This window comes from Mustela erminea, chromosome 7, assembly GCF_009829155.1.
Source record: "Mustela erminea isolate mMusErm1 chromosome 7, mMusErm1.Pri, whole genome shotgun sequence".
In the NCBI taxonomy this organism is placed as follows: domain Eukaryota; kingdom Metazoa; phylum Chordata; class Mammalia; order Carnivora; family Mustelidae; genus Mustela; species Mustela erminea.
The window spans coordinates 104,071,492-104,085,378 of record NC_045620.1 but is presented as its reverse complement, the minus strand read 5'-3'; the positions used below and the strand labels follow the sequence as shown (position 1 = coordinate 104,085,378).

The 13,887-nt window shown below is 51.8% G+C and overlaps 1 protein-coding gene across 11 annotated transcripts in view; it reads right to left on the bottom strand.

The window, feature by feature from the left end:
• PAX8 (paired box 8) overlaps positions 1-12,861 on the bottom strand; it is a 57,581-nt gene extending 44,720 nt beyond the window's left edge. For all 11 annotated transcript variants that reach the window (XM_032352719.1, XM_032352726.1, XM_032352728.1 and 8 more), the window contains exons 1-2: positions 12,763-12,861; positions 12,310-12,417 (exon numbers count right to left, since the gene is read on the bottom strand). In XM_032352719.1, coding sequence (XP_032208610.1) covers positions 12,310-12,334 — 25 coding nt within the window. In that variant the 5' untranslated portion in view covers positions 12,335-12,417; positions 12,763-12,861. The remainder of the gene's footprint in view (positions 1-12,309; positions 12,418-12,762) is intronic.
• Positions 12,862-13,887: the final 1,026 nt, after the last annotated feature.

Here is a 13,887-nt window from a genome sequence, read left to right as displayed (position 1 = left end):
CCTAGCCTCACATCAACACTATTATGACACTCCTCAGGAAGGCCACACACGATTCCACCAAGAAGGCGTCTGAACAGCAAGCTCCACATAGCAAAAAGTATAATGTGCTGCCCAGTCGATCCGAGATCCCAAGGAATATAAGAGGTAGTGGCCCTTAAATAGAAAAAAAAAAAATTACACCTTGAACTTGAAGGTGGTTTGTCCACAAATGCACTTTCTCCTGCCACTGTCGCTCAGTTTCATTATTATCAGTGAGCACCTCTGCCTGTTCTGCAGGGACACGTGGTTTGAGAATCACTGATTTATGAAGGCGATACAAATATTTGTGGATCCAATGTACAAAGCATTCACGATGCCACCGCATTGTTGGTAATAATCGGTCCATGCAAGCACTGCAGAACCCTTGTGCCTCCATGAGATTGTGAGGCACACTCCTGTGGTCCCTGAACGTTTCTGTAATCAGGGGCCTGTGTACTCACATAGCCGCAGGCTGAGGGCAGAAGGGCTCACAGGGAGAGCTGCCGGGGAATTCTGAGCAAGGGTGAAAGATCGGACAGGATATTCTCATGGTCTGTGTGGAGGAAGGAGCCCACCAGTGACAACCCTCAGCTACCTACCTTCAGTGCTGCCGTCCTCAGGGCACCAAGAGGCCAGATTCTAGAATAAGCAGTTCCCACTGCTGTTGCTGCCTGCTTGGTAACAGTGTCCTCGTCTGGGAAGAGCCAATATGAACCCCAGAGGCAGAGTATTGCTAGTGATTCTGACACTGGTCTCCTGAGTGGCCCAAGTGAATGGCCGTCTTTTGGTCTCATTTGAAACCCAGGTCTTTGTAGGGCCCTCATGATTCCTCTGTCCTAGGACTTAAATGGGATTCCCGGGGAGGAGGGCATGGCTAGACAGCGGAGGTCCTCTGCTCACACCTCAAACCATAGGCTGCAAGAAAGGGGAGGTCACAAGCCAGGGACCTCATGCTTACATTGATCTGAGTTGACCCACAACACAGAGCAGATCCCCCGGATACCTTGGGCCTCTCTTCGTCTGCCGTGTCTGTTACTGGTGCTTCTCAGCAATGTGGACTAGATTGGGACTTCGCAATGGCACCTGGGTTTTCCTGGCTGGATCTCTGGGGGTCTCTGAGAGCAGGGGATTTTTTGGCCTTTTTTTTTTTTTTTTTTTTTAAATCACCCACAGACCTAGGACAGTGTTCCTCACTGTAAAGGCCTCTTCCTAGTGTTTACACTTCCTAGTGAGACAGAGTAAGCATTGTATGTATGTGTGTGAGCATTTGTCACCCACGTGTATATGAGTGTGGGTGTAACTGGCTATGAGAGCCTGTGTATCCTGTCCAGGGGACTGGGGCAGGACACCCTGCACTCAGGGTACAGAATTTAAGGAGGCCCTCACTGTCGGGGCCAGCCTTCCCCTTGCATGAGCCTGAGAGTGAGCGCATCCTTAAATCTTGCCCTCCCAGTGCCTCGCCCTAGTCCCAACTCTGGCTGGGTGTGCCTGTGAGTGCGTATGTGTATGGTTCTGTACGTTTGTGTGTATGGGAGTGTGTGTGTTGTGTATATGTGTGTCTGTGTGTGTTGATGCCTCTCCCTAGGCTTCAGCAGTCCCTGTCAGCAGGTGTGGGAGGCCTCCCTCCTCGGGTCAGTGTTCACTTAGAACAGGCCGCAGCCAGCACTCTCTGGACTTGAGTCTGCCCTCACTCTACCCCAGCACATTCTGAAGGCAGCCCGGTGTCCCTGACCTGGCCCTGGTCGTAAGCATGGAGCCTCTGCTGTGCCACTAGGCTTGTGAGGCCTGGACCCAACTCTGGTCCAGGTAGATATTTGGTGTCACATAACCCTAGGGAGCTTCTGGGTGAGGCCCATAGACTCAAAGGTGTTCAGGTAGCCCAGATCTAGAAGGGCAAGAACCACAGATAGAAATATTCCTTCACACAGTGGACTGCAAAACATGCCATAAAAAGAAAATGCTAGGGGGCCCTGGGGAGCTGGAGAGGAGGGAAGACTTTAGGGGATGGTTGTATCTGAGCTGGGCCAGTGGGGGGTCGCTGGGTGGGGGAAGCCCCAGACTAAGCTCTTCCTAATCCCGAGGTCATCTAGTCCTCACAGCCACACCGAGGCAAGAGCCGCAAGAGCCGTGTGTCTATTTTTCTGCAGGTGTAAGTGGTTGAATTTATAAGACCCCCGACACCAGCCCCTTTGGCACTCCCTTTTGTCCTCCAGCCAGGGGAAAGAGAGGCTCACCTGGCCTCAACAAGGGCGCTATCTACATGGAGCGGATTGGCAAACGCACACCAAATTGCCTGCAAACAATAGAAAGCTGTGCACAATTGCGTCCTTGCTGTGGTACGGACAGTGACTTCCAGGGGGTGGGGGCAGAGAGCAGTGTGGGCAGCGGCACGATGCGCTCCTGGCCTCAATCTCCCGGGGAGATGGATGCCTTCCAGCCAACAGGAGCCAGCCAGCCAGGGACGAAGCTGTGAGAAAGCCATCAAGACAGCCACCGTGTCACTGCCAGCAGGATTCTCGAGAGCAGGTCTCACCTGCAGAAGGGTGAGCCCTGAGGTCTGGGCCCACCTGTCACAGTTAGGGGCAGCTGTCCAGACAGCTCTGTGGCCAGCAGGAGAGGGAAAGCTTGGGGGGCATGAGGATCTTCCCGGTGTGGGGCACTGTCATGTCATCACAGAATATGGGGACCGGAAGGACCTGCTCCTTGTCACACTGTCAAGGAGATGGGGGGTCTAGAAGGGAAATCCTATGAAGTTCGCACATCCCTGAAGGTGGGGGAAGGGAGGACGTGCATCAGAGGTGTCTGGCTAGGGTTTGATTTAGCAGATGTGGGCAGATCTCCATGGCATTTGTACCTACAGATTGGCAACATCTTGCCATGAGTCGGCCAGTCACCCCACTCTGGGGTCCCTGGTGTAGACCCCCACGAGCTGGCTGAGCCCACACGGGCTCCAATGCTGTCTTTCTAGAACAAGTGCTCCAAGGATCAACTAGACTCATGAAGGCCAGATGAGCTTTACACGCTGTCAGCAACGACGCGGTGGGGCTGGGGTGACTGATGGAGATAAATGAATGACCTTTGGTGTTCCCACTACCCAGGTTGTTAGTTTTCAGTCCTTGACTCGCCACTGAATTGTTTGGTCTGATTATTTCCCCTCCTCGTCAAGGGGTCTGTCCCCTTGACAGGGAATCACAAGACTCCAGTGGCCCTGGGAAGGTGCTGCTCACCCCTGTCACCGGGTCAGCAAGTGCCACCTCGCTGGCATGGCGCCCTGCACATGGTGGGTGGCCCACCATGAGGGCTTGTTACATTGAAGTAAACCGCTGACTCTCAGGGTCCTATCTTGGCTCCAGTACCTCTCCTGCCCTAACACTCTTCTTCCCTTCCTCATTCCTCAAGCCCCCTTCCCACCTCCTGAGTCACAGCCAGATGCCCAAGGACCATTTTGAAAGAACGATCTCAGGGCTGGGGTAGAAGACCAAAACAGAGCTGGGGTCAGTGATTTGGGGCTCAGCTAATACTAAATGTCACCCAGGGTTTTTGGCCAAGACAAAGCTGGATTATTATTACGCAAAGTAGGAAAATGCAAGAAGGGGCAGGGTGGAGGCAGGGAGAGGGAAAGAGAGATTAGTGAATTTTTAAAAACATAACCATATGGTCTTGTGTCAATTAAGAACAAGTACCAAGACGTGTCTTTGTGTGGTTCTCCCTTACTACACGCCCAGTGGAGCTCTACACCCACTTCCACGCACCTGTCCTCTAAGACACTACATTTTACCAAAGCCCTAGAATGCTCTGGGTTCCAACATAAAGCCCATGGATAGCTCGATCTAGTGTCTCCCCTATGACTGGGTTTTCTGGTAGAATGAAAGAAAGACTCACTTTGCAGAGTGCGCTGCTATAGCAGCTGACAGTGGCCACGGGAGTCCGAGCCAGCCCTTCCCCAGTGTGCTTTCACTTAATCCAACACTTCTAGGCAGTAGGCCTCAATTTTAACTGGAACAAAGTTTGGATGCTGGGTTGTGAGTTACTCCTGCAGAGTTTCACAGGAAATGCTGAGACAATGTAATTTTCTCTAGGGCATCTGCCCTAGAGAATTTTTGGAGACTCTCCTCCCTGTGACCAGTGGATGGAGCAGGACAAACAAACAAACAAACAAAAACCGAAAAATCCCAAACTCTTGAGTAGGAGCTATGTGCCAGGCGGGGATACTGGTCGTACTCCAGCACTTTCTAGAAGTCCTGCAACATTTTCGTATTCTAGGCGTACGCGTGCCCAGAGAGACAACTGACTTGCCCTAGGTCACACAGGGAGAAAACAGCAAGGTCAGCACAGGCAGAGCCTCCAAGGCAAACCCCTCCTGCTGCCTGTGGGGGTGGGGAGGCTCCCATGGCCCTGGCTTCCCAGGGCCTGCAAAATCCCTTGCCTCCTGACACCTCCTGGCCCTGGAGTTTATTCTAGGAATAATAGTTCTGCTGTCCTCCTAGAGAGGCTGAGGGATAAAAAATGCAATGCACACAGAGGACCCTGGGTGTGCAAACATGCAGTTCACAAGATGACAGCAGATTAAGCTGTTTCTTGGATGCGTCACCCAACCAGCTCCCCGACCTCTCTGCTGTGCTGGTCTGACAGCGACAATATGTCCCAGGGGACTAATTAGCACTAACTACTCAGGTCACTCCAAGGCCACTTAGGAGAACAAGTGCAAAAGAAAAACTGATGAGCATTGTGGCTGAAGACAGGAGAAGAAAGACCAGAGTTAAAAGAAGTGAGAGAAAAAGAAATATATAAAATATTTAGGGTTTTTTTTTCCTCTCTCTCTCACACAGTCTCTCCGCTTAAACTACAGAAGGGTTTTCATCCGAGAAATGCAGCCAGCTACTCTCACAGCAAAGAGAGCAAACATTACCAGCTAATGTTACAAGTTGGACCATGGAGGCATCTCTGAAGGAGGAGATGATTTGGTTTTGAAGCCCTGAGTGAGAGGGACTCTGCGGAAGCAGCAGAAGGAATGAGCCTAAACTCAGGGAAATGAGACTGGGCACCGGTGATGGCCCCTGACGTCGTGGATGGGTCTTCCCAGTAACTCGGAAACTTCCATCATACCCACTAACTCATTAGTTTCTGAAGTGGATGCACGTAGGTAGGCCAAGTGCAGTTTGGAGCTGCCAAGGGACTGAGTTCCTTGCTGGCTTATGATAAACCGAGGTACCAGAGAATAGTTGTCCCCCTTTTTTGATACAGGTGGAAACATGGCAGCCTTGGGGGCATGCATTAAAAGAAAGTCCCCTAACTCTGCCTTTCCCGATGGCTGATCACCTCTTTCTTCCTCACAGTGACCTCCATGAGGGACATCGTCATGGGTGCTACTTCTCCCATTGTGCAGATGGGAAGACCAAGGACTGGACTGAAAAGGGGTCTATTCTAAGGAGTGGGAGTGTTAGGGACCCAGATGAGGAGAACAAGCTGACAGACGGAAGGCCCTGCCTGTTGCTGTCACAACTGCTGTCCCTATAGGCTCTCACACCCTCTCTCATTGAGGGTTCTGGCCCGAATTCCCAGCGGAGCTGCAGGCGTGAACCATGCAGTGGTACAGGGAGTTTGAATGAGCTGGACTTTGGGAAAGAGGGTGGGTGGAACAAAGGGGTTTGGAGTCACATCAGCCTCTCTTAGCATCCATTGTCTTCTCTTCTGCAAAAATGTCAAAAACAGTAGCTGCCTGGTTAGAGTCCTGAGAATTAAATTAGAAGCTGATGTGCCCTCTTCCGAGGAAAACCATCCCAAGAAGAGCCCGCTGAGATACTAAGCCAGCTTTCATTTACTGAGGGCTCACTAAGTGCCAAGGTGTGCTGAGCTCTTTCTTAATTCTAAAAGTGGCATCGGGAAAGCCAGCGTAGCGTGGGGCTGGCTGTGCCGAGCCTTAGCAAGACTTGGCATCTTATTTGGCATTCGGGACTAGGGAGGGATCCTGAGGAATGAACACAGAAACAGAACCCACCCCTCCCTGGGGGACCTCCTGAACCTCCCTGCCCTTGACCTTGGACATGCCTCAAGGAAGGAGATGCTGGTTTCTGCCCAGCCCCATTCCTGGGGAAGGAGCCCCAGTCAGGGCAAAGCCTAGACTCATGACATGAATTGTGGGTATAAAATAGAAAACTTCCTGGGAAGATTTTTCTAGCCCCTGGTCCATGGAAGAGACATTTGCTCATCGTGTCCCCACCTGGCTGAGGGAGAGACCTAGACGGGCTTTCAAAAAACCCAAATAGGACTGTCAACCTTAACTCTGGACTTAAGGAAATAGTTATGACCCTCAAAGGTCCACTTAAAAGTGCGCTGACCACAAATGAGGAAGAGTGGATGCCTCTGCCCACCCACCCTACCGAGAGACTCCGTCATGGAGTCACTGATCACTGACTGAATGACCTGGGGTTGGCCTGGGATAGTAGAGCTTTCAGGAACCGAGAGACCCCTGGATGGCTCTTCTCTCTTCCTCCCCGCAAAGAAGCAGGTGCGGTCCCTGCACATACTTCCTACGCAGAATGTCTTCTAGCTCTTTCTCCAAAAGAACTCGGACTATTCCATTCTGAACCCAGAAAAGAATCACTCCCCCAAAGAACTCTGAGTATGGGGGTGCCTTCTCCTCTTTTTATATGATGTTTTATATCCCCGTGTCCTATCTCCGAAGGGAGCGGGGACTTGTGGGTGCCAGTGATTCAGCCGGTCCCCAAATTTCAACTGAAACAGAAGCCAATTGGATAGGGGTGCATTCTCCTGTCCTCTCCTTTTAAAACCATCTTTTTTTTTTTTTTCCTTAAACGAAATTGTTTCTTTTATCTTTTGGCTCCTTGTGTTCTCAGAACCCCAGAGCTCAAAGCTTTCTGAGCGCAACTGAGAGCTCGGCCCCTCTTGGACTGATAAATAGAGCAGCTTTAAAATGCTTAGAACTGAAGACAGACCAACTGTGGCGAGAGAAAGTAAACACATCCATGCACCAGTCAACCCTAGCAAGCTCCTCGCTGAGATTACAAACTGCAGTTCCTGCCTGAGCTGGCGAGGATGCTAGAGCGGGCTGGCTGAGGAGGGTTGGGGGGGGAGGTGGGGGCGGGCAGAGCCACAAAGCAGGCTTCTCTGCCTCAGTTAGTCGTGCCCCAGAGGAGACAGGTCACCTGGGAGTCTGCTCAGTACCAGGCTTGGATGTTTCTGAGCATAACAGACCCTGCCAATGGGTTTCCCATTGGTTTCGTACTTGGAAATGTCCTAAGAGAAGAGGGGACCAGCTCCATTCTGATTTAAAAGGACTTCTCTCCCTCAACCCGCATTATTTGTGGGCAGGTGAAATTCCCCCATGAGAAAACTGAGATTTTTCACAAAATACGATATGATCACTCCATAATTTGATAGGAATATTTGAGGCACTTTTCCTATGAAAAATAAATACTTTAAATATCCTCCCCCCCCAGAAACACACACGCAAATTGTTTTTTATGAGAACCAATTAATAAATGCTAATTCATTCAGGCATATCTCTACTAAATTACTGTTTCATTTAATTGCAGGGGAATTTTCCATTACTAAACTCTCCCTTGCTGATTTTTTTTTGCATTATTTATATATTTTTTCAGTTTCACTAATAGTGAGATTGGTATGTGATATTATCTGCTGTTTGTACGTCTTAAATTTCTTTTTTCATTTAGAATGTTTCCTCATTCTTGCAGCTCCACGTAATCCGGGAGAAACATCATTAAAAGCAGACAAGATTTTATACATAAATGAGAAAGGCACTGGCTGAAATTAACCTGGCAGGAGCGCATCTTGTCTGATGGTGCTTCTCTCATTTCAGTCGTGCATGAGTGTGTGCAAGTATGTGTCTCCACTCTGGGTTTGTGTGCAAACGTTTTTCTGTCAGTGAGTTGCAAGTCCATCTGTGGAAAGATTGTGGGTGTACAGCTAGGAATGAAGATCCCAGGGGCTTTAATAATAAAAATAAACAACACTCAAATCTCTTTACAAGCCCCCAGAGCACAATGCGTATTTTCTTGCTTCCTTTTTAGGGACACCACCAAATCAAGACCTTCATATCTAGACACCCAAGAGCCAGACCAGCTGGCTCCTGAAAATCCTGCCTCTTTTCATGCATAGAAAAGTGAGGAAGTTGCCTGTGGTGTATAGGGGTTGCTTAGGGCTATGGTAGAGATCTGTGTTCAAAAGGATGTGTTTTGAAGTAGAATTCCCATTTTAATATATTGAATGACAAAGGTCCTGTGCACCTGGCTACCTTTGCTTCTGTGATAAGTTCTTTCATTTTGATTCTCTCCAGCCACCTCCCCCCCCCCTCGCTCCCCTCCCCCTCCCCCTTGCCTCCTTTAAGGGTCTTTCTTTTGCTCTTTATTCTGTCCCTTCTTTCTCTTTCACAGTAACATATTCTGGAGGGTGTGAATGATTAAACTGTTTACTCCGAGGTTTAAGTATGAAAAGGCATGTCACCGAAGTAAAGTTTCACCTTCATACCCAACTCTATCAATAATTACAGAACAGGGATGATGATTAGTAAGTCTTTCTTACAATTAGCTCTTATGAAAATGATGCCATTTATTCTGAGCATATGGAGTTCTATCGATTTTACTTTTCACAAAAATTAATTACAAACCGTAGTAACCTTCAAAATGAAGTCAGCATCTGAAGGGGTTGGGAGTAGATCCATCGAAAAATATATACCCAATAAACAGGTACCCCCTTAAATTAGAGATTTGAAGCCATAAATAGAAAGTTTTGACATATTATTGTATTAGCGGATGATCTCCTTTCAATAAAAATATCGCAGTAATTAAAATTTCATGAGACTGATTTTTTGTTTTGTTTTTCCTCCATTTCCTTTGTCCTCTTCAGCAAAATTAGGCAGAGTCTTTTTGGGTAGAGACTGATGAAATTAATTAACTTTCCTTCCACCCCAAAAAAGTCCCAAATAAATGCTTCCAGTGGACATCAAAAAAGTGTCAATTAGAAATAATTACTTCTTATCAATCAGTGGGGCAATTAAAGTGACAAAGCTTGAAAAGATACTTATCTTAAAACTAATTCACAAGGTAGCTAAATTATCTCCTAATTAACTTGCATTGAGGAGGGTAGGAGGATGGACCCTCTTGAAACAAAGATGAATTGAGGAACCCCGATACCTCTTTATGTTCCTTGAGACTGTTTCCCATCCGGAGACCTTGTTTTCAACCCAGGCAAGAAAACTGGGAAGAAAATAGATCTCTCCAAACGCATTTGGTCCCCTTTCCTCCTTTCATAGACCAAGAGGAGGGAACAGGGCTTTGCATCTCAGATTTAGGACGTTAGAGGCATGTTCCTTCTCGATCTTAAGTCTCATTTGACCCCTTGAATAATCTATTTTCAGTAGCTGGGGAAGAGGGTTGCCGGCAAGTTCTGGCACATAACTTTTAATGACAACCTGCTTGCTTTTACTAAACTCTCTTCCTTGCTGATACGGAATTATTTTCATTTTAATATTTATGTGGCATTTATCTTTAAACATTAAAAAAAGTGGTCTTGTGCTTTAAAGGATCTTTGTTCCCCGATGCTACAAAATTCCCAGCAGATTTTACAGAATGTTCAGCCCACTGCTGACCAGCACAATCAAAATAATTCCCCGTGTGCTCTCCGCAGCCCTTCAGAATAAAGCTTGTAGGGAAAAAAAAAATATATATATATATAAGACCTTTCTTCAAAGCAAGATCAAACGACAGTGAGAGTGAACCAGACCAGGGTGAGCTGCTTCGGCTGGTCGGGTGGGCAGGGCCGCGCAGGAAACTTTTCTCGGGCTTCTTGGGTTTTTGGGGCGCGCAGGAAACTTTTCTCCGGCTTCTTGGGTTTTTGGAAATGGTGGGTGCTCTCGGCCTCGGTCCCGCGGAAAGCCCCGTGACCGCCTAGCCTGCGCACGCCGGGATTCTGCTCCAGAGAAAACTTAAATAGAAGCTCTCCTGGCAAAAGACAACTCAAGAATGGAAGTGCCTGGGGAAAAGAAGGAAGCTGCTAAAATCTGATAGAAATGGGCTTATAAAAACGGGAGTCAGTTTATGAGTTTATCTTTAAATATAGGCAACGGTGTTAAGAAAACTGATTAGATAGAGGGAGGTCTCTGGCTCAGGTTTTCGTTAAGACAATTTAGAAAAGAAATGGGATAGCCTTGAAATGTTTGAGCTGTGTTTTACAGTTTTCTTCTGCTTTATTAGCATTAAAGTAAACGAAAAGAGAAAGGCTCATTTTCCCTCCTTGCAGTTTTATTTCTTTATTTGTTGTGGGGGAAGGTTTAGAAGTAGACTCTGTGCCTTCCTTAAACGGAAAAATACCTCTGTCCTGGCCCTGCAGGGAGTGGACGGCTCTCTCTCCAAACCCAAGGACAATTTGCATCTGAGCCAGTCGGGAATGACCTCTCATCTTCTGGGCCAGTTGCTGATTAAAAATAAAGTAAAAATAAATGGTGTCTTCCCACCCCCCCTTTTCTTCTTTCATCCCCATTTATTCTGAGTGCTTCTAGAATGAAAATAGGTAGCGAAAACAAAATCAAGCCAACCCAAGAGATCGTGACCTCGTCTTAGTTCTAGCAGAACAGAGGGAAAGGGGTCTGGTGCAGCACGGTAAATTCGAGGTCCCAGGGCACCCAATCTTACCATTGCCTGAAAGGTCAGGGGAAGGTCGGGCTGCGGGCTGGGGGAGATGGAATCGGGAGCCCAGAGGAATTGGCCGGAACCAGGGGCACTAAGCTCGTCCTCGGAGACCGTTCTGATCCCGAGGCAGGGACGACGTCCGGTATTGTACCCCGGTTTGGCTAATGACCGAGGGGCGAAAACCTGGTCCCGGCCTCAGAAAGTGGTCAAGGAGCGTGCGCGGCGCCGGAGTGCGGCAGGGTAAGGGGAGCCAGGGAGGTCCGCTCGATTCCCTGGCTCGCCGACCCCGCGGCTCCCGGGAAGGGCCGCGAGGTCTCCACTCCGCGCGCCGAAAGCGGCCCCGCGCCCGCAGAGGTGGCCGGGACGGCTCGGACCATGCTCTTCTACGGGCACGGAGGTGGCGAGGCAAAGTACCGCTGACTCCTTCTCCCACCTTAGAGCAAGCCAAAAAGAGCAACCTTCCGGAGCCTCGCGGGGTTCCCCGCACCCCTCGTTGTGGAGCCTCGGCCCCCGGACCCGAGGCTGCGCGGCGAAGCTCGGACTCATGGCTTTCTCGGCTAAATAGAGATCTCAGCCGCGCGCCGTGCCCGATCCGACCCTGCTTATTATAACAAATGTCCCGTTTGCCGAGCGGGACTTCATATTCGCCGAGAATTCATCTGAAATATTGATTTCCTCTCACTTCGCCGGCCCAAATCGATAGCGTTGCGCCCTGGCCCCATAAATCGCTTTCCCCGCGGCCCGCCCGGCTCCATCCATCACCGGGGGCCGGGCCGTGTCTCTGCCGGCTGTCCACACTTGCTGCGCGCCAGGCGACCGTGCCCACCGCGCACACCGTGCCCACCGCGCACACCGCGCCCGCCGGCCCAGACCCTGGGGCTCTTTCTCCGTAACACCTACCCCACCCTCCCCGCCGCCCCCAACAACCCGGGCCTGGGCCAGGAGGCGGGGAAGAGCAGGCGCCCCGGCCAGGGAGGGACCCGGAGCGCTTTGGGAGGTTTTGGGCCGGGTCGCCGCTGGGGAGGGGGTTTCGGCCCCGCGGGCAGCCGGATGCTCGCAGGCCGGACGCCCCGCGCGCCTCTCGCCGCCTGCCCCAGGCTAGGCAAGGAGGAGTCCGAGAGCAGCTGAGGGCACTCAGAGGCCCCGCAGGCCCCGGACCACGGGCTTCTTTCCCGCCCGCTTGAGGGGTGCGCAGGGCTCACCTCCCACCAGGGCAGCCTGGAGCAAGAGCTGCGCGCACCCGCGCACGAGGGCTTAGAGGTCGGGGGCGGCCCAGGGCCTGAGAGACGCAGGATGTCCTCCCCCATGGGACATGCAAGACGGGGATGCGGCGCGAGGGACACCCCCTCTGACCCGCACGGAGAGCTCCTCACCGCTCCGTGTGGTCCGCAGAAACCAAGGCCTGGGGAGGGCGGCTCGCCGGGCCGAGAGGGGGACCTCGGGGCCTGAGAACAGCGAGACGGCCGCAACGGAGAGCTAGGCCAGCGGCGCCCCCGGCTGCGTCCCGGCGCAGGTGGGTCCCACGAGCCCGGAGCGTAAGCTCCCCAGCCCCACCGACCCGAGCGCACGCACGGACGCACGGCGACGCGGGGGCTCTGGGGTCCCGGCAGCGCCGCGTCCTTACCGGATCTGATGGAGTTGTGAGGCATCGCCGGGGAGTCGCTCGCAGCCCGCCGAGGGCTCAGGGCTTCCTTACGCAGGTCCCCGCCGCGCCCGCCGCCACGCCACTGACCTGCACAGACCCAGGGGAAGGGGCATGAGATTCGATGTCCCTGTTTTATGCCTTCTCCCCGGGCCCTATCCCTCAGGCTCTCATCACGTGGCTGGAGTCAGAGGATTTTTAGGCGAAGGGTGGCCCACCTCGGCCTGGCTAACACACGTTTGCTGGGAGGATCCGGGATTGGGGGTCCTCTGAGGGAGCCCCAAACTCCAGCCCGGGGCCCTCTTCCTCTGTTGCCCCAGCCTTATCCAGTTTAACTTAGGAGGGGGAAACGCTGCCAGGCTCCCTGGGCCCCTCTCCCTTCTCGAATCACCGCTGTCCCCCAGTCACCTTTCAGCCAACCCCTGGGCAGCATACCTGGCCAGCCGGCCGCCGCAGGCCCTCACTGCCCGGGTCAGCCCGTGAGGGTGCCCTGGGCCCTGCGTCTCTCCTCGTTCTGAAGTTTGTTCCCATCCACCCGGCATCGCCTACCGGTTTTATCCCGCCAGGGCCCTGAGAGATGGGTCTGGAGAGACTCGCAGGCCGCGGATTGGCTGGCTGGGTGCAGGGGGGTGCGGGAAGGGGAGGATTTTGCAAGGGGGACATGGCTGAGTGGACTCAGGAGTTAGAAACATTCGCTGGAGCTTCTGTTTCCAGCGGAGAGAGGAGAGGGAGGCAGCTGAGCCCTACCTCATCAGGCCTGGATATATTGGAGGAGTGGGAGATGGAGGCCTCAGAGCCTGAGGATGAGGGTTTCTGGGTCCTCCTGGGGTCACTGACTACCAGAGGTGAGAGACACAGTTTCTCTGTGACACCTTGCATCCCTTCTCTCACGCCCCCTCCCCTCTGGGGAAGCAGTCTTTTCTTCTATAGGAGGGAACTTTTGTTTTTAAGCCTGTTTCTTAAGGTAGAAGCCTGCAAATAGGGCTGGAGACAGGAAGGCAGGAAAGTCCGACCTTCTCACCACTGGTGTGGACTTTTTCCAAGGCAGAACCCTGAAAAGCCCCAGAACCCATTGCATCCATCTCTCCCAGACAAGAGCCACAAACTCATATTATTAGATTAACGAAAATGGTCCCATAACCTCATCAACAGGGCTTCTCCTCCTCCAAAACACACGCAGTCACCAGCCAGCCCTCATTCTTGCCCTTTGGGGGTTTTGAACTTGAAAGAACAGCTCAGAGGGCGGGCAGTAAGGGTCTAGATCTCACTTTAGTACGGAAGGGTGTCAGATGGGGATAAGACTGAGCTGACCTCTGGCCTAGTCTGGGGGAATCAGCAGCCTTGGGAGCTGGGGGTCCTAGGTAGGGAGAAGACGGGGTGTCTTGGGTAGGAATGAGCTGCCTTCTCTGTTGATCATAGGTTTTTCTCTTTTGTCCAGGAGGCTGGGTCCAGGGAAAATCATGCGTGTGAACAAATATGTTGGAGCACCTTGCAGGCTGGAGGCAGGGGGTGTGGGGGTGTGGGGGGGGTGGCGCAGGGCCTGGATGCTCCTCAGTCTCA